The sequence below is a fragment of the Aythya ferina genome (assembly GCF_964211825.1).
Source record: "Aythya ferina genome assembly, chromosome: 2".
NCBI lineage: Eukaryota > Metazoa > Chordata > Aves > Anseriformes > Anatidae > Aythya > Aythya ferina.
The window spans coordinates 27,094,197-27,114,419 of record NC_140297.1 but is presented as its reverse complement, the minus strand read 5'-3'; the positions used below and the strand labels follow the sequence as shown (position 1 = coordinate 27,114,419).

At 44.8% G+C, this 20,223-nt stretch overlaps 1 protein-coding gene and 1 long non-coding RNA gene across 6 annotated transcripts; both read right to left on the bottom strand.

Moving 5' to 3' along the window:
* Positions 1-2,965: 2,965 nt before the first annotated feature.
* On the bottom strand, positions 2,966-6,281 carry LOC311432286. Its single transcript, XR_014689940.1, has 3 exons — positions 6,208-6,281; positions 3,224-3,510; positions 2,966-3,120 (listed from the first exon to the last, which is right to left on the bottom strand). It is a non-coding gene; the product is annotated as an uncharacterized lncRNA (long non-coding RNA).
* A 2,838-nt stretch (positions 6,282-9,119) lies between these two features.
* On the bottom strand, positions 9,120-15,583 carry TAC1 (tachykinin precursor 1). Of its 5 annotated transcripts, none has more exons than XM_084507906.1 (6): positions 15,480-15,583; positions 14,766-14,903; positions 14,519-14,615; positions 14,053-14,076; positions 12,389-12,442; positions 9,120-9,781 (listed from the first exon to the last, which is right to left on the bottom strand). In XM_084507906.1, the coding sequence occupies exons 2-6, from the start codon at positions 14,886-14,888 to the stop codon at positions 9,732-9,734; spliced, it is 348 nt and encodes a 115-aa protein (XP_084364032.1). In that variant the 5' UTR covers positions 14,889-14,903; positions 15,480-15,583; the 3' UTR covers positions 9,120-9,731. The 5 variants fall into 5 exon arrangements, 3 of the variants coding, with proteins under 3 accessions (XP_084364032.1, XP_084364033.1, XP_084364034.1); XM_084507907.1 differs by having other exon boundaries at positions 15,364-15,519; XM_084507908.1 differs by having other exon boundaries at positions 15,351-15,513.
* Positions 15,584-20,223: the final 4,640 nt, after the last annotated feature.

Sequence of the window (20,223 nt, the reverse complement as noted above, 5' to 3'; positions counted from 1 at the left end):
AAATGATTTCAAAATAGCTCAGGGTGATTAATGTAGGGGTTTGTGCAGATATTTCTGCTCTGGTGCAGAAGAACACAAGCCGAAACAGCTGGAGCTGTCAGACGGCTCTCCTGTCAAGTTTAAAATTAAGCATGGCTTACTGCCCCAGCTTGAAATAGAAAAGAAGATAAATGTAATGACTAAAGCTCTGTAGAAATGTGCCCTCTATGCAAATGTCTTATTGAAGTAGTCTATTAAAGAAATAATTACTGTGATGTAATATTTTTTCATCGTGGACTTTTTTTTTTTTGTATTTTTTTTCATTTCTTTCCTTCCCAAATACACTTTCCCCCCCCCCCCTTTTTTTTTAAATCTTTTGCTCTGTAAGATTGTGAAGAGGTATTTGCGTTGATTTCCTCTGTCTCTTCCTTTTTGTTAACATTCTTCTTCTCTTAGCATGCAAATGACCAATTAGAGACTTTTATGAGATAATGAAACAGTTTAAATATGCAAATACTTTCCAGAGATGACCTGGCTCCATCAAAGTTTCTAGGAGGGAATGAGAGATTCCTACATTATTCCTGTGGATAAAAATTGCCCTTGTTTCATAGAAAATTGATATTACAGGGAGATCAGAAGTTTTTAACTACTGGGTAAGAAATGTGATGTGCACTCAGCACAGGTTTAGGATAAATATTGTTATCATCAGAGTGCTGATGAAAGGACAGTATTTACATTCTGTGCTCTAATTACCAGCTGATCCCAGGAGTCACAAAGCCACTTCCGAGGTGACACCTGTCTCAAGGCTGGAAGTGGAGTGATTTTGTCCCTGGGGACTCCCCGAGAGGAGGAGAAGCTCAGCTCCATGTAACACTGCATTTTAGCAGGTGGAGAAGTGCCTTTGTGTGAGAGATGAAACAAAAAGTGGAACAAGCTAAATTGTTTTTGCTTCAAACACAAGGAAAGGGATAAGTATATTAGCAAATTTAATGTTCTCTGAAGTGATAGCATTACTTGTCAAACAGATCAGATGGCTCCATCCAGGGTACTCTGTGAAATATTCCCTTTTACTTAAGGATTATCTTTACTTTAAATCTCTGGATGTTTATTTGCTTCTTTAATTGTTTCTGTTTTAGATGTCTCTGAAGGAATCGATATCAAAAAACAAGGTATAGGAGACATCACTCATGCTTTTCAATTAAGTTACCTGAAAAAGTGTTGCAGCCACTCAGGAGCCATTTGTGTTTCTATTACAACTTTTGATCTCCTTTGCTCTGAGTAGACAAAACCAGAAAGATACATGAGCACTTCAGTAGATCAGGTCTTTGAAGAAATATTGAGCTCTAGCAATTTGACATAATCACCCTTAAATGCTGCAATAGCTGCCTCAGCTGGATCGAATGCTTGAAGTGTGCGTTTGGGGTGCTGTGATTGTTGTATCTTTCGAGGTGTATTTAAAAGTGAAGCAAGTGAAGCAAAGGACTATGGTCATACTGCTGCTCTGAACTCCTGAGCACCCTTGTCTGTCTACAGTACCCTGGGTTTTGAATTGTGGTTTTCTCTGTCAGTGAAGCTGGTTGAAAGAGAGGATTCTGGCTGCTGGACAGTGTTGCTGGTCCCTGCGTGGTTCGTGGTTTTCTTTCAGAAGGAGCTTGTATAGATCTTTTCAAGAAAATATTTCATGATATGATGTTACACCCTGGTTTTAACTTTGGTCTTTTTTTTTTTTTTTTCTTTTTCTTTTTCTCTTTTATTTATTTCCTTATTTATTTATTTATTTATTTATTTATTTTATTTTTTAAATTTTTTTGGATAACCAAAGAACATCTGACTTGCTTGCTCTGAATCTCAGATCACTGAAATATGCTATTCAGATAAGGTTGCTAACCTCTTGTATAAATAGAAATACTTTTTTTTTTCCCTATAGTGTCTATTCCTGAACATCACAATGTGAATTAAAAGCCAAATATTAATAAAGAAATGACATTGCATGGCAGTTCCTGCATACACTTGCTGTGTCAGGAAGTTGAAAGCTCTCTTTACAATTCTAATGGTTGGCCAAACAGTGAAAGTTCAAAGCAAAAGTTCTGCTGAGGAGCATGGAGAAAATCTTTAGAAATACCTTTTGCAACAAAGCTCTCTCTCTATATAAGTTTTAAAAATTGCCATGTGAAATGTGTTTGTCCTTCAGCTAGGACTTCTCTCTGCATGCTCAGATGGTATGGCTGTGACCAACAGGGAGTTCCTAGATGTCTTCTGCCCTTCTGCCCTACTCATGGGCTTGTTGGACTCCTCTAAACCAAGGTGATGTGCAGCCCTTCTGGGCTTTTATGTGTATATATATATATATACACATAAATACACATATATATATAAAATATTCTGCTTTCTGAATCATTTTAAAAATTTCTGCTTAACATGGTGCCTAGAAACTTTATTTCTCTTTCAGCATGAAGTTTGAGAATCTCATATAACTCGTGACTCCAGTGCATGGTTTCTGTTGAAAACATCAGAGGAAATGAGACGTAACAGCACTTCATTGGCATGGGTCATCTTTCTCAAGGGGCATCTTGAACAAGTTTTTGTAAGAACTAGCATTAAAAACTATGAAACACCAGTTCTGTTTGCCAAAGGAAAAAGTAAAAATTCTCTCTTAGCTCCATAGTTCACCTATAAAATCTAATACCATCAAATAAAGGTCTTTGAAATATGCAAATAATGTATTCATGTTATGGTTCAAGCTGACTTCCTTTAACATTTCCCCTGTTTTATAATATGTAGCAGGCTCATCGGTTTCTATTCAACACAAACACTTCCTAATGGGAGACAAAGTAAATTCATTGCTTTGAGAGAGACTTAAAAATCTGGTATTTTTTGGTTTGTAAGTTTTATATTTGTGCTCTGCAGTAAAGCTTTTTTGTTTTTGTTTTGTTTTGTTTTGTTTTGTTTTGTTTGCAAATAGTTGTAAGTTGTCTGAGCTGGAAAGTGCTCCAGCCCATATTGTTTTAGCCATTGTAATGGTAAATGCTGGTTGAGATTCACTTTTTATATTCAGTACAATAAATCATCTCCTCTTCAATGCACGTAGCTGTGTTCTTTAAATGCATCAATACCAGCAGCGATGGTAAAACAAATGTTTCCCTGGAAAACAATTGAAAAAAATAAGCAAATAAACTCTTCTCAGACTCTCAGCTCTGAATAGAGGTAGGCAATTTACAAAAGTAGAGGGGGGAATATTTTGTACCGTTCTATCTTCTTTTCCAGGTGATTTCCATAATCCTTAGAGGGGATATCTGTAAAACAAGCTCACCCCATCCAGGCTCCAGTGTGGCATCAGGACGTGCATGAGGTCTCGTGGCCCTGGGCTGCTTGGGCTGCAGGTAGCACCATGGCACAGGGGTGAGCTGAGCACGGGGCTGCTTATGCCAGGCTGCCCCGCAGGGTTTCACGGTAATGAATGCAGCAGCTCCATTTCTAAGCAGAGTCCCAGTGCCCCGTAATGCACCACATGGTGCATCTCAAATACAAAAGCTGTGAAAGAAATGAAACAGTGAGCAGAATTATTTCTTCAGCTGTGTGGTGTACTGCTGTTAAAATAAACTCAAGTACATGGGTACGTCCTGTGAGCAATAAAAAAGAAACAAATAAGTGTGTATGCAACATTTTTCATCTGCAAACAAATAACTATAGGTACATGCAAAATGTCTCTTAAAATCTCTTTTCTATCACCTTGAAAAGTTCATTTCTGAGTTGTGCTCATCATATAATTTAACAGACATAACCATAGCCTATTTTTCACTCAGAAGACCTGTCACCATTGCTTGATTACCTGTCCAGCAGGATTTAATGTTTAACTTCTGCTTTTAAAAGCAGTCTTAATGTAGACATATATTCCTGTACACATATATTCCTTCAGTAACTAACGAATATCTTCTCCAAGCAAGTTTTGCTTTCAAAGGAAATTGCTTGAATTTTAGTGCTTTGATACACTGTGCTTATTGTTTTCTGAGAATAACAACAATGAAACTAAAAAGCATTTCTGTGCCAAAATTGGTTGTTTTTGATTAAAAGTGTTCATCTCTTGTTCAGTTAGATGTTTTCAGTTCCAACTACTTCCTGTATAAAGAAATGACAGAAGTATAATGACTTGTTGGTACAGGTATATCTTTTAACTCTTTTGTAGCTGTGGTTCTTAAATAGCAGTATAAGAAATGGTTTAATTGATTTTGTTTTCTTGTTTGTGTTTTATTTTATTTTATTTTATTTTATTTTATTTTATTTTATTTTATTTTATTTTATTTTATTTTATTTTATTTTATTTATTTTTTCCAAGTAAAACTGTTAATTTGCTAGAACTTTTTCTTAACATTCTGCCTTGTCTTTTATCATTCTTCATAAGTTTCTTTGCACTTAGGCAGCTGTAGTGCTCTCTGTTTACTTCTCTTTCTTTCTGAGCCCTGAGCTGCGGAGTTGCTGTTATATTCTGACAGAAACCAGATATCTATCAGGGATGGAGCAGTGGTCATTTTTAATGAATAACATAATGAATTTCATAGAGCCTAGACATCCTTCCTGTTGACAAATGTCTCAGTCTATGGTATTCCAAAAATATTGAGAGAATAATGTGAAGAGAATCTGCTTGTCATCTCTGAAGGATGTAGATAAGGCTGTAGACTGGTAGCATGGATTTGTATGCTTGCTCCCAGCAAAAACAAAGCAAAATAAAACCTACAGTTCCAGTAACAACTCTTTTCTGTACCTGGAAGCAAGCTGTTTTGGAGGTAGCATGAGGACACGGAGCTGTACGTGAACTCGCAGGCGGCTGCATGGCAGAGCAGCACAGCATCACCTCAGGGAAGGAGCCACCGCGTGCTCCTGTCCCGGAGCTCTGGGAGAAGTTCATTAACAAAGTCTGCAATATTATGGCTGAGGGAACTGTTCAGGCTCGTTGTGGAAAAATTTGATCATTAGCAAGGTTTGCACTGGGACTTGTGCAATATCTCTTTGTGCTAAAGCAGTTATCTGAGCTAGAGTTTAAGAAAGTACAGGGACAAAGTCTGCATATAAATAATGGCTCTTGGTAGCTCTGAAGGAGCTGTTACTGGCTTACAGTGAAAAAAAAAATGGAATAACTTCAATAATTTGAAAAATGAAAATAAATAATGAAAATTAAAACTCTTGGTATCATTCTGCTCCAGCTAACAATGGCTGGGGGCTGGGCTCCTTCACAGAGTTTTCCCCACTCAGACATTTCCAGAGTCTTCCTTTCCTTTTGCTTAGGATCACACTGAAAAGAAGGGCCTGGCATGGCCACAGCAAAGGACTTGCTCATGGCAGCTGGGTGGGCAAGCGCTGCAGAGCCCAGGCTCCCCTGGCAAAGTGTGCAGAGAAGCCAGACCCTTCCCAGTCCCCAGGGGTAAATTTTGTTGCATCTTCACATTGGGGACTCGTCTCCATGCCATGGCAAAGAGATGAGTGTGATGGACTGAACTGATGTTCCTCTGGGTCACGCTTGGCTGAGACAGGTTGCTGTCAGCCTGACTTCAGCATCTCCTGGGATTTGGGACCTAAGCCTGAGCTGGTGGGCAGCAGGTGAGTGGCCACCAGCCATGAGGCACATAAATGACCTATTTTTGGGGAAGAAAGAAGCAAAAAAGGGGGCAGAGCATGTAGCGAGCTGTGCTATTGAACCGCCTGCATCACCTCCCCAGTGGGACAATTACCCTGAGCATCACCCTGGGCTTGCTTTCCGTGCTGACTTCCTAGAAAGATTTTTAATATTTAGTTTTTAAAGCTCACTCACATTTCACTGATTGATGCCCTTGCTGCAGCTTTATCGATCGGATGATGCAGCTCAAGGGATGTCAGGCTGTTACATCAAACACGACTCAGTCTGTGTCATGGATGTGGCTGGCTGTGGCTGAGGCAGCAGGGGACTCACTGACAGCCTCCTGAAACCTTGCAATGGAGCTGCAGAGCTGAAGACGCACATGGCCTGGGGCTGCAAGCAATGCCTTCCATCACACACACACACACACACACGCGTGCGCGCGCACACAAACAAAGCATTTAAATGCTAAAGGAGACAACCATCTCAAAAGGGAGGGTAAAGACAACAGAAATTATTAAAAAGTCCCTCTGATGTTTAAGCACTCAATAATGTATGAACTATATTGCTTTCTAATAAAGGCAAAAAAAGGGTGTGAGAATAAGGCTGTGAATTCCCACCTGAGCCTTGAGACATCAGGAGGAGCCTGATGAGAGCAAGACAGACTTAGGCAGAATACCAAAAAAAAAAAAAAACCAGAACTCCTCTTTCCTTCTCCTTCTCCTTCTCCTTCTCCTTCTCCTTCTCCTTCTCCTTCTCCTTCTCCTTCTCCTTCTCCTTCTCCTTCTCCTTCTCCTTCTCCTTCTCCTTCTCCTTCTCCTTCTCCTTCTCCTTCTCCTTCTCCTTCTCCTTCTCCTTCTCCTTCTCCTTCTCCTTCCTTCTCCTTCTCCTTCTCCTTCTCCTTCTCCTTCTCCTTCTCCTTCTCCTTCTCCTTCTCCTTCTCCTTCTCCTTCTCCTTCTCCTTCTCCTTCTCCTTCTCCTTCTCCTTCTCCTCCTTCCTCTTTCTCCTCTGGAGCATTGTTGATCTAAAGCATGTTCTCCCTTCACACTGAAGGGACAAGCTGCTGCTCCAAATGTCATCCTAAATATAGCTTTTGGAAAACTGCCCTGATACATACTGCCCTGATTATATACTTTTTGTGTGTGTGCTGTAGGTGGAGATAGTTGGAGTTAGTTAATCCGTACCTCTTGGTGTGTTTTATTTGTATCTGGGAATGTGTGACTGTGCAAGCATATCCTCAATGCCAATTGTAATCTTATTGTTGAAAACATGGACTAGCACATGTACCATCAGATGTGGAGATGAATCTTTTCAAAGGTCAAATTAAAGGCATTGTTCAGAAAGCCATGTAACAGGAGAGTATTTGAAGCTGGAGGGTTATCTTCTATTCTAGGGAAAATCATTTTAATGGAAGTTTCAGGGCCCAGTCCTTTGCTGGATGCTGTTAATGAATGCCTGGGCTGTCCTCTGAACATGTGAGACCCGCTCTGGGGTTGTTATTTTTCCACCCCTCGCTGAGCATCACCCAGTGCACATCTGCACATTTCTGCACTCCCTTTGTCATGCCGCAGCCCAGCAGTCAGCTTCCTCCTCACCGAGCTCAGTGGGAGCTGACAGTGGGGTTCATTGCTCTGAAAACAAGCCCTGGCAGAGCACTAGTACCTCCATGTCTCACACTTGTGAGGTGCCTGTCACAGATCTGCCTCATGTTTTGTGCTGTGCAGCCCCTGCCTCCTCCCTGCAGGCACTAAAATGATGGGGGTGAGGATGCAGTGTCCAGCCTGAAGCTGCTGCCACTGGCCTGTGCTCCCCATCTCAGCTGATCGTCCCTGGTTTCTGAAGCCACACCTGCAAGGGCTGAGCTCTGCTGTTACAGGTGTTCCTCAGTGATCTGGAAGATGAGGCAGCACATACCCTCGGCAAGTTTGCAGATGGCATGAAACTGGACAGAGTGGCTGATGCACTAGAGGGTCCTGCTGCCATCCAGAGAGGCCTGGACAGGCTGAAGGAACATTGTGCAGTTCAACCAGGAGAAGTGCAGAGTCCTGCACCTGGGGAGGAACAACCCCAGGCATCAGGACGTGCTGGGGGCTGCCTGGCTGGAAAGCAGCTTTGCAAGAAAGGACCGAAGGGTCCTGGTGGACACTGAGTTGAATATCAGCCAGCAGCATGTCCTTGCTGCATAGAAGATTAATTGTATCCTGGGCTTAATTAGGCAAAGCACTGCCAGCAGATCAAGGGAGGTGATTCTGCCCCTCAGCTGAGCATTGGTGAGGCCACACCTGGAGCGCTCTGTCCAGTTCGGGGCTCCTTGGTATGAGACATGGAGCTGCTGGTATGAGGAGGGCCATAAAGATGATGAAGGGACTGGAGCTCCCCTTCAATGAGGAGAGCTCCATCGAAGCTCTCAGCCTGGAGAACAAAGGGGACAGAGCTAGGCTCTGTTCAGTGGTGCTCAGTGCCAGGACAAGAGGCAATGGGCAAAATCACAAGCACAGGAGGTTCCCCTAAGCATCAGGAAGCATGTCTTCACTGTTCAGGTGACCACACACTGGCACAGGCTGCCCAGAGAGGCTGCGGGGTCTCCTCCTTGGAGACCTTCAGAAGCTGCCTGGACATGGGCCTGGGCACCCTGCTCTGGGTGGCCCTGCTGGAGAAGGGGTGGGACCAGGTGGCCTCCAGAGGTCCCTGCCAACCTCAGCCATTCTGTGATGCTGTGGAGCGGGATCTCTTTTAAGCATGGGCAGGCCTAGATGATGCCCATAACTGAGCAGGGGAAGGTCCTATGTCCACCAGCACTTGTAATGGGTGCAATTGTGGGGAGGCCTCAGTTAAACTTGAAAATGGAGTTTGCCAAGTTCACTTCAAAAATGCAAACCAACAACCCGTTAATTGTATTGCTTATTTTGAAATTTGGCTTGTGTATTCTGGCTGTTTTTACTGCTGATTAATCTGTGATGAAAGGTTGTACAAAAGCATCAGAGAACTCTAGATTTTAGCAGGTGGAGAGCAAATAGACAGATGCTTTGGCATCTGGTGAGATGTATGTAGCATTTTGGGACTGTCCTGGAAATATAGTAAGCAGACATTTTAATTAAAAAGGTGATTACATTCTTTTTTTTTTTTTTCTCACATTCAATTGGTTTGAGTCAACAGGTGTTTTTATTGTGAATCTGAGGGCAAGAATTTATTAAAAGCTTGGCTTTCAAATAACAAACCTACAATATTGGATGAAATCCCTAGAAAATTGTTCCACTTGGAGCCGGGGGATAGAGCAAGCCCTTCTCATTCAGTCAGTGCATGTCTTGGATCCCATAGTGGCGAGAACAAATGGCACCTCGTGTGACCCCGATCAGCCCTGGGAACTCCTGTCTCCAGCAGCAGCTCTCCCAGAGCTTCCCCCAAACCCACAGGAGGAGGATCATAGCAAAAGGAAGCCATTACACTGATATGTCCTTCTAGTCTGAGATCCCTGCTACTTGGATCCGTATCTCACACTGGAAATAACGCCATCACTATCACCAGAGGAAGTATGTTGCAAAATCCCCAGAGTGGTTTTTATTTAAAATGTTACTATCATAAAATTCCAGACTATGAAATGAAGACCTCAGATTCACATTCAAGCCTTACCCCCCTCCCTCCCCTTTTTAAAATATATAGATACGTAGTCACAAAACATAAAACATGCTGCAATGATACAAATATATTTTTTGATACGGAAATTACAGTACATTATAAACCATGAAAACAAATTGAGGCACTAGACTGTACATCAGCTCTGTTCTGCACTGGTTGTCAAGCTGATATAGACTCACTTTTGATGAACAAAAGAATCTTTTCTCTGTTTAGTGAACGTAACTTTACAGGTCATATCAAACGATGTGCTTTGTTGTGAGACATCACCAGGGTTGCTGGTCTTGAAGGAGCTGTCCTTCCAGAACCGCAATGTACCAACACAACGTGTATCGCTGCCACAATATGAAAAATAATCATTTTATTGAATGTCTAACTCAAAACAACAACAACAAAAAATCCCATTGATTATTGTTAAATAAATAATTATTCCATACAATGGTTAGTTTATATTACACTGCATTGGCCATTGGAACAAATGAAGTTTAATAAATAATGCACGGGAATGTCTCATTTACGCCTCCTCTCGTAATTCTGTGCTATGCTCCTTTCAGAGGATCCTGCAAAAAAGAAAAAAAAAGCACAAAATGGCATGAAGCACATCATGCAGCCCTGCATAGACCCCAGCAGGTACAAGGAAGCCTCTGTGACCTCAGCATCCGGAGCATGGGGTGGCTGCAGCTCCCATGGGGATGCATCCTACCCTGTCCCCAACAGCCCATGGGTGGGTGCATGGGGAAAGCACCATTTGGAGGCTGCTGCCCCTGCTCACCTTCCAGGCAGTGATGTGGGGTCCTGGCACAGCCCTGAGCTCCTTGGGCTGCTCTTGCCCCTTAGACTGTGGGATTCTTTGGGTTGCCCAAGGTCTGAGCAGTGCTTTCTGCCTGTGGAGCTGCCCGCAGTAGCGTTAGCTCAGAGCCCCTTCACCTCCCAGTACTGCATTGAACAGGCGGGACCTGAACGCTTGGTCAATCTGTGAGCAGAGGCTTTCAGCACTGCCATTCCCACCTTCTGTCCTGCGCTGGCAGCTCTCTGCTGGGTTTAAAGCTTCCCTGTCTCCAGCCCATACACACAGTGATACCTTTTATTAAAGTCTGAAGCAGGAGCTAGGCCAGACCTAACCCAGACTACCCTGTGGGCCAACTGCCACTTAAATAGTCTTCAGGAACAAATTTGGTGCTTAGCAGCTTTCCTTCTTGCTCTTTTAACACGAGAGGGGACACCAGAGCCTGACCTCTGTGGGACGTGGCTGGTCACCAGAGTCACCTTTGCTTCAAACCCGAGGGATCCTGGCTTTGGCAGAGTGTGTGCATGCAAGCAAATGCACGTCTCTCCAGGGGCATTCTGCACTGTGTTGGATCAGTGACAGATTTACATTCAGAAGGCTTCAATTTTCATCAGGCTAATGAAAAAAAATGAATTGAGCTTCCTTTCTCAATACAGATTATTACGGCATCTTTACTGTACTCGGCACTTTCCACCTGGGGTGGCATCCTGGCATCACCAGAGCAGGGACAAGGATGCTGGCATTATGGAGTCCTGCTGTCACACCAGCCTTTGCCAGGGTAGTACAAACACCTGCACACTGCCAGGAGGCACAGCGCTTCTGCACAAGAAGAAAACCACGGCATGGTGCCACAGAAAGGTCTAAATCCTGCCCAGTTAAACATCACTCAGTGGGGAGGGTTAGCTAGAAGTGACAGCTACCCTTGCACCTATTCCTGATCAGCCCTTGGCACCTTTCTTCTCAAGAGGATGAGAAGAAATTTCCTACCATTTCCCTCTCGGGGAATCAGGCAGGAAAGCAGTGAATTGTATTTTTACCTGTCAGGCAGTATTACATAGTCCAATGGGGTAAAACTTCATTATTCCCCTTTGTTACTGATAAATACTTAAATACCACACAACAGTATCCTAACTATACCAGCAATTTTGAAATTAGAGCAGTCAAATCTTTGCCTTTTAAAAATATTTGCTGTATATTATATCCTCATATTCATGTAAATGTAATCCCCATGGAAAGCAAACCTGGTCTGTTACTTCCAGGCTATTTACTTTTATGATAGCAGATATATTTACAGGTATTATGCATTTAATAGCTATTGCCACCACAGATAAAATTGTACGAAATTATTCATGATACATAGCAATTTGCAAAATGATGCAGAGAGCAATATTACTAGTCTGAACAGGGTTTAATTGAAAATAAAAGTTACTGACAACCATAATTGCAGAATATAGATCACAGCATGTATCCAAGTAATATAAAGGTGTCAGCTAGTAATTTAACTTTTATCATCCATTTAACAAAAACAGCGAGAACTATTTCAGAGACATGAAATAGGCATTAGTTTTTTTTTTCTTTTCTTTTTTCCTTTTTTTTTTTTTTTAATTCCTGTTCTAGGGAATTAACTGACACTTTATGGTTCACAGCGAGGGATTTCCTCACTGCAACCCTGTAGCAGAGGGAAGCTGGAGCTCCTGGCAGCCTGGAACTACCCTCAGGGATCGTGCAAGAGAGAGGAGAATTCTGCCCCACATGGATGCCATGGGAAAACAATAGAAATTCATTGTATCTATTCAAAGCTTAAAATGCTTTTTGCTATTTTTAGGTAAAGCTGGAAGAGGCTGGGAATGTTTAGCAGCTTGACCTGCAAACTGAGGTGGTGTTAATGGCTGGTCTCTGCTCTTTCACCTCCTGCTCCAAGTTTATGAGGAATAATGATCTGCAGAGATGACGAGAGTATCCCTTCATCTGAGGAGATCAGTATTTCAATTACAAGTTTAAATGAGGTTTATGTTTTCAGTATCTGGATTTTTTTCCAGATACTGAAAAAGGTACAGGTGCATCAATAACATTTCTTGTTTTCTGCCTTAGCACCTTGGGGACCAGAAGCACATGCTGCCAGCCAGGACAGGGGGAGCGAGGCAAGTGCCCTCGGGACCTTCACCTGACCTCATGTGCACCATGACAGTGCTTGGCCACCCCAAGTGTTGGAGTGAAGGGCACTCTGACATATTTTGGTTCAGAAAGAAAAACCAGGCCCCTTCTCAGAGAACTCCGTGTCTCCACTAAAGACTGCTTCTGCCATCCAGTGGGGGGGAACAAAGAGGCAACAGAGTTAAGCAGCTGTATAGCAGAGTACCAGACTTAGTCATATACATACCAGAATTTAAAGATCTTTTGCCCATGAGTCCAACAAAGGAGTCTGTTTTATGCCCTGAAAAACATATATTTGGGGCTGTTTTAATACATTTTAAATAAGCAGGATTTTAAGAAAATGTGCTCTCCCAACAAAGACACTGGCTCCCAAACTGTTCATCTCACACACTAATTTTTCATGCCACTCTCAGAACATGTAGAATGAATATCAATCATTTACTTGGATGGACTTTATTATTTTTTTTTTTTTTAAATACAGCAGAAAAACGATGGCCAATAACTGATTCTTATTCCTCCCCTAGTACAATTCTGATTAATTTGGACAGACACATGAGAAAGCAGTATCTCGGCATAGCTTGCATCTCTGTGATGCATCTATTTTACCTACTGGTGCTTTTTTTTCCTGTAATGTGGAAGAAAATCTTCCCCACAGACAAGGCAGTGCCCTCACACTGGAGATGAAGCCAATGGGGCTCAATGTCTGTACATGTCTGAGCTAGACAGTCTGGCTCTATTTCTGGAATATTTATGAGTTCTGATATTGTCTCCCTGTCCCATTAGTACTCCTCGAGGCACTGGATGTGTAGAGGATAAATTAGTCCAACTTCTGACCTACAGCAAATATTGGATATAGTGATAGCTGAAGTTTCAGGTAAGGACTGAGAAGGAGCCATTCTTCTTTCTCTAAGCTGACTTTGAGGCAAACTTAGAAATTTCTCTTTGGAAATAATTTTGCTTGTCTGATTTATGTACAAGCCAAGACAAATGATCTTCAGACATCACAGGTATTAATTTTAGCCGAAGCAGTTTCAGAAGGCTGTAATTTTTTTACTTTAGTCAGCAGGCTGTTTGGCATGAGCTTTGTATCAGACTCTTTAATTCGTCTTCCAATAAATAACCCCAGTTATAAAACCTAACTAACAGAACGCTGGGGCAGTTATTGACCTCTGTGGACAGAGGAGGTCTTCCAAAGTAAAAAAAAAAAAAAAAAAAAAAAAAAATGATATTTTTCCCTTGTTAAGTCTTCCAGAGCTTGCCTAAGCATCTTCACATATATATTTAGAGAGTAAACTGTCACCATGCACAACTGGGTAGCACTGCACTACTGACACCATCTCCCATGCGGTGTTGCACAGAAACAAAGCAAGGCACGCTTATTAACAGTGCAAGATGTGTTTGTAGGGCAGAACATGGCCAGCCAGGCTGTGCGGTGAGTGGGGGCTGATTCATGCCCGGACAGCATGGGCAGCACCCACCCGGCATCTCACATCCCATCCTTTGGGCTCGCCCCTGGAATCATTCGCAGGGACTCGGGAGCTTGCTATTGTAATCTTCCAGATTTTGCTGTCTTAATTGTTCCTCTCCAAGTCTGGCAGTAAGCCTGCCTTGCCGATGAGAAAGGCTACAGAAAGCCCCCAGAGAAATAAAAGAGAACTGCAGCATCCACACATTAATGTGGCTTGAAATCCCTAAGCTCGTGGCAGCTCAGACTAGGTAAGGTTTGAGACTTGACTGTGGGGTATTCTGCCTTTAGCAGAACAGTTCTCCACCTCTGCGCTGCCATTCCTCAGCTAAACTCAACTACCTTCTACTTAATTCCCTGAAAAACGCTATTATCTACCTGAATATCTTCTCATAATTACTGAAAATATTTGCATTTTAACTTACTTTTGTGAGAGATCTGGCCGTATCCTGGTTAGAGGAGGAGAGGAAAGAGGAAAAAAAAAAGGATAAAGTTATAAAAGGAATAGCCATACACATACGATGCTACTGTAACACTTTGAAGCATCAAATCCAGAAACCACCCTATAGGGAAAATTAAGGTGATGTTTACAACCGTGCTTCCTTTTGAATAGACTACAAAACCTTGTTTCAGATAAGCCTGCACAAGTTAGATCTGCTGGCCCCGAGTGGCATTGACCAGTTCCCACTTCATGCAGGGGACATGTTACAGACCATACACACGCCCAGTCCTGCATGGCACCAGGGTTACACCGTGCTGCTAGGTGTGGAGTGTTTGTCTTATATGACACTTAAAAACATGCAAGCAACCGAAATGAAATCTTTGGAGGGAGATGCAAGGGGTTAGGGAGGCACGGTGCAAGGCATGCCACAATACCCCCACCCCACTCACCAGCATCCCGCTTGCCCATGAGGCCGAAGAACTGCTGGGGCCGGGGTCTCCGCGCCATCCTCTGCAAGAAGTGCTCCAGGGGCAGTGGCAGCTCCTCCTGTGGGGTGACAGCGGGCAGCCATCAGTGGGGACCCTGGACCCACAGCCCCCGAGGGGTTGCACCGGCACTGAGCCTCACAGCATGCACACAGACACACAGAGCCAGCTCGGTCCCCCCGAGGTGTCCATACATCCCGTCGGGGCTCACCTTCGCCTGCTCGCCGTCGGCCCAGTCTGCCCAGTAGCTGAGATCGTCGGGGGCTCCCATTTCGTCGGCCAGTGCCCGCGCCGAGGCCAGGAGGAGCACGGCGAAAGCCAGCGGGAGTCTCATCGCCGCCTCGACGTCCTGGGGGGGCAGAGGGTGAGGCCCCGGAGTGCCCAGGGGCACCTCGCACGTACAGCCCTGAAACCCCCCACACCCGGGACTTGCATTCCTACAACCCCACACACCTCGCACATACAGCCCTACACCCCAACAACCCACCCCCGACGGCCGCCTGCTCCTCGGGGGGCACAGGGCCAAGGCAGGCACAGAGCCGTGCGTGTGGGCACCCCGCACGTCGGGCCGGGCACACGCACACCCACCGGCAGGCTCCCCACCCCAAAAAAACAAACCCCACACAGCATCCAGACTCGCGGGGTCAGACGTGCAGGCGGGGGAGAGGCACCCACTCCCCCTTGGCACCCCGGGGTGCGGCCGGACAGACGGCGGGGGGACACACGGACACAAGCAGCCACCCTCCCACCCCTCACCCCGCACGCAGAGGGGACGCGCACGGAGCCCCGCACACACCGCACGCACACACCCTCCCAGCGCAGCCCCACGCGTCCAGGCGCACACGGACGGACGGACGGACAGACGGACGGATGGACGGACAGACGGACGGACAGACGGACGGACAGGCTCCCGAGGCTCACGCACCGGTGGCAGCGGCAGGGCGGGCGCTCCGTGCGCATTGGCCGTCGGCGGGCGCCGCTCCCCGTTTTATAGACCCGGGGACGGGGAGGGCCGAGGCAGCCTCATTTGCCTAAATGCAATTACCCCCGCTTTTATCGTCCCAGCCCCGTGACGGCCCCCGCCCCGGCGAGCAGCCCCCGCCCCCAGCTCTCTGAGGGGCCGCTCCGGCTCCCCCCAAACTCCCCCAAAACCCCGCTGCCGCTGCGGGGACCCCGGCTATAGGGTGCGGCTATAGGTTGCGGCTATAGGGTGCGGGTGAGGCGAGCAGCAGGCATGGGGTTGCAGGGAGCCCCCCGAGCTCCGCCAGGTCTGGGGACCCCCGTGCCGCCTCCTGAGGCAGCATTGAGCGCGGGTCTGAGGGGGCAAAGGGGGAACCTTGCTCCCCCGGAACAATGTCCCTACCTTCGCCCATCCCATAGAGCAGCTTTGCATTTCCCTAGGGGCTCGGACAGCTCCTCCTGCTCCTCTCCGTTGCACGGCTGTTCCCATTTCCCTGAGGCCAGTGGTGTTTCAGGCAGCCCTGGTGGATCCCCAGCACCCAGGCTGTGCTGCAGCCTCCGTAAGGCACTTTGTGCAGAGTTTGGCAGGAGCTAGCAGTGTTTGTTCTGAGAAAGGCAAGATTGCTGGAATCAGCTCCCTTGTACCATCCCTCGGTTTGTTCCAGGGTTCTGGGACACCTAGGTGTCTTGCTGACAGCCGTAACCCTCCTCTCTGAGGACAGGGCGTTAGGATACAGCTGTGGATGCAGCCGGTCCCTGTGGGGACCCAGCATCTTGGTTGCTAAATAGAGGCACAGCTAATTCCAGGCCTCCCCAACAAACAAATGCTCCCTAGCCCCCAAAGTATCCCCCAAAGCATAGCCAGGGGCCAAGCCTCTTCCCAGCTCCCTGCAGGACTCAGAAGGTAAAGGAGGAAGGATGTGACCTGGGTACCTAAGGGACCCTCCATGGCCAACAGGGGCTGTCAGAGGTGGTGGCTGAGGAAGATGGGGTTTGGGGACACCTGCCTGGGGATGGCACGGAGTCTGGCACCTGCTGGAGTACCTCTGCTGACACTTCTACCATGAGTGCTGTGCACGCTCCTCGTCATGCCTAGCAGCGAGCAAGCAAAAATCGCACCGTTCAGCAGCCCTGGGGAACCCAAGCTGTCAGATTTTCGTGCTGCAGCTTTGCAGTGTTCCCTTTGATACGTGAACTTTGAAGAGTCCCTAAGGAAAACTGTTTTCTTGTCTTATTTCATCGTGCTGCCTCTGTTCACTGTAACAACAGACCGAGAGGTCAGAGATATGGCTCCAGGCAAGGCAATCCTAGGCATGTCGATGAAGCTTATGTTTTACAGAAACACTGAGAGCTTCCTCTGAAGTCAGTTTTGTCACTGAGGAGTCTAAGCTGTGATAAGTATGATAGGTTTGAACTGAAAAGTCTTCTCTCTTCTGTAATTCAGAGCCCAATGAAAATGGATGTAATCATAGCCTGACCTGTGGAATTACAGGGATTTTCTTTCTTAAGAGAGTGCAAGAGATGAAAAATGAAAAGATGTGTATTTTGGTCCTCTCCATTCCTTAGAAACTTTAATGAATTCAAGCACGTTATCTCAGACTTACTTAATAGTTTGGGTGGGAGTGAAAAAATGACTAATAGGTCAAGCTTACTTTTGTCTTTCTCTGTTTCTGAAACAAATCGACGGCTTGATCTTTCTTTGACCTGAGATACCCAGACAGTACACTTATGGACTTGTCAGGAAGTTAGTGGATTTCATGGCTAATTAGCAAAACTGCTTCCTAGCAAGGATTTCTGAGTTGATTTTTCACATGAAGGCAAGGTAGAAGGCTCAAGTAGGGGAGGAAGAGCCACATCTCAACCTGGAAGCAGTTACAGATCTTGCCCTTGTGCGGCCTGGTCCTTGCCCTCTGGCTGCATCAGGGCAAAGTAAAATGTCCTTGCTTTTGCCAAAATCTTCCTCTGCCTCAGGCACAAGAGCAGAAGTATTTGCATAGTATTAGTGGGTTACATTGTGAATTATTACGTGAGAGTGTGTAGGCACAAGGTGTCTGCATTGAATGTCCACCCTGTACATGTCTAATGCAGAGATCCCACCCTCCCGGTACACTGAGACTGCATGAATTGTATCAGCTAGCACAAAGACTTTTGTTCATGAATCAAGAGATCATTAGACCCACGGTAAACCAAACAGTGGTCAACATTTCCCACGGAAGTGGCAGAAAAAAGCGCTATTGGAGTTATTATCCAGACATCTCCCTAATCGAGCTTAGGAACCAGATTAGAGGCGCTTGTTGTGGCTTCAATCTCGACACTAATGGAAAACTATTTGGGAAGCAATTGCCTATGAAACACACCTCAGAGAACTGCTTTTCAGATGGGCTTAATATGATACATCCTGTGTGATGATCCTTGTGAAATGTTTATTTGAATTTTATGATGATGCTTTGGTTTCCAGTAAAAAGTCCAACAGTTTAATGATAAAAGACAATCGCTGCTATGCTATTATCTAGTGATCCTTGTCCATCAACAAACAGCTAATGTGCCCTGTGAAAACAGCAAATTAAATGTAGCCATGTAAGATTTGGGGCAGAATGCAAATCTGAATTATTTGAATATATAACATTTCAGAGACATTAATTGAATGCACCTGACATTGTTCTTCAGTGGTTTTATGCTATATAATCATATGCCAGATACTTAAACCTAGAGCCTAAGTCTCATGTATTCTGAGATCCCTTTCATCCTTTCACCAGATATCTGAAAATAACAGAGATTCAGCCCTAGAACAGATATTTTATATAACTTCAAAAAATTGGGATGAAACATGGTTTACCTAAGCATAGTGATCCTGTCTGTGAATAGCCCAGATTTCAGCTCTGATTTCTGTTGTGACAAGAATTCTGGGAATGTTCTTATCCAGAGCTATAACTTTATAAATATTGGAAAGAGACTGTGACTGATGACCTCTTAAATTTTTCATAGGTATGGATCTCCAGGGGAAATAGAATGATTTTGATCACAGATGAGGTGTCTTTGTAACACAGTGATGGATTTTGACACTGTAAGAGTATTTATTGACAAAGCATCCAAGTGGCATTGGAAAAATTAGCAGAGCTCACAACAGCAACCTCATTTTATAATTAAATGTGACTGGGTTAGTGAATTACTTTCACCTGTATTTTAAATTTTACATTACAAATTTGTTGGCTTTAATTTCTTTCTTTTAACAAAGGTTTACATTTCCAGAGCATATGCCTGTACATATTAATGCATGAAGCATATGTGATAATTATGCATCTCTCTTTCTCGCTCTGTCTCTCTCTCTCCATCCATGAAGTGCACGAGAGAGATTATTGTTCTACTTGTGAAATCAGACATTATAGGGTCAATCATATTGTGCTCACAGGCAGGCAAGAAGTGCAGCAGTGAGATCTCTATGCCACAGGAATGCCATTTCCTGGGCAGGTACAGGAGGAAGAAAGGCTGATCTCACACTTAATTTTCTGTTAAGAGCTGGAAATGCAATGTTGGTCTTTTGTTCTAGCTTTGAAAAGGAAAGTTAATGGTGTTCCCCACTCTTCTGATCCCTGTGACCTTTCACACAACCATCATTGCTCTCTGTCCTGCCAAGCCATTGGTATCATTTGCACAGAGTTATCTAGAGTGAACTTCCTACACCACGATCCAAGGCCCATTTTTGTCCACACTAAGTTAGGCATACAGCTGAAATGAAAATAAATGGTGGGGTATTAAGATGCCGACTATAAACACATAATGTAGATACCACAATCAAGGCTGACCTCCCAGTCTGGTAGCTCTATAGGTGATCAGCTGAGCAAGGAATAAATGAAGTCCTGCCAGGATCCTTATGGGAGACAGAGTGCATGTCCTTGGAGGAGAAAAAACATTTATCCTCAGCCATTTGGAGGTCTCAGAGGGAGAGAAGCAAAGCCCTGCAAAACCACCTCTACATCTGCAGGAGATGTGGGGAACTGGTGGAGAGGAGCAGGGAGGTGGCTGCCTGATTGCCCAGCGGTGCCTGGCTGCAGGGGCTCAGCCTTTGCCAAAGCCTCTGGGGTGTTTCTGTGCCTGCTTTCTTTCAGCCTGAACAAAAGCAAGATCTGGACATGCAGATACTCAGAGATACCTTACCATACTTCTTCAAATATTTTGATTTGAGGCATGGAAGATGCAGTATTTGCGGGGATTTGTTCATAGCCAACCTTGAGCACCATTCTGACGACACATGTTAATAGCAAATGCAGAACAGTATTCACCTCACAGAGACAGTGTTTGTCTCTGTAAATCTTTTTTTTTTTTTTTCCACATTTGCCATAACCAACAGAATGATCAGGGACAACCATGAAATGTGGCACAAAATATTCCTGGAAGTTCAGGCAGACTGTGAGCATCTCTGGTCTGAGCTCAGCCAGAAAATCTGCAACGTGACCTCTCCTTGCAACGCAGAGGGCTTGGAGCAGCTGACAGGCAGGCTCTTCAGATTAACCAAGTTCATCACTCTTGGCAGAAAACTGCTGACATTGCTTTGTTCTGATGCAAACAGAGACCCTGTTTGTCTCCCGAACACTTATTAGATTACAAATATATTTATAAATAAGTTGATTTGATTCAAACTGAACCTTCCGAGTCTGGAGCTCTCACTCTAAGGCTTTCTGCTTTGGTTGTCCAAGCCTATTTGAAAACTA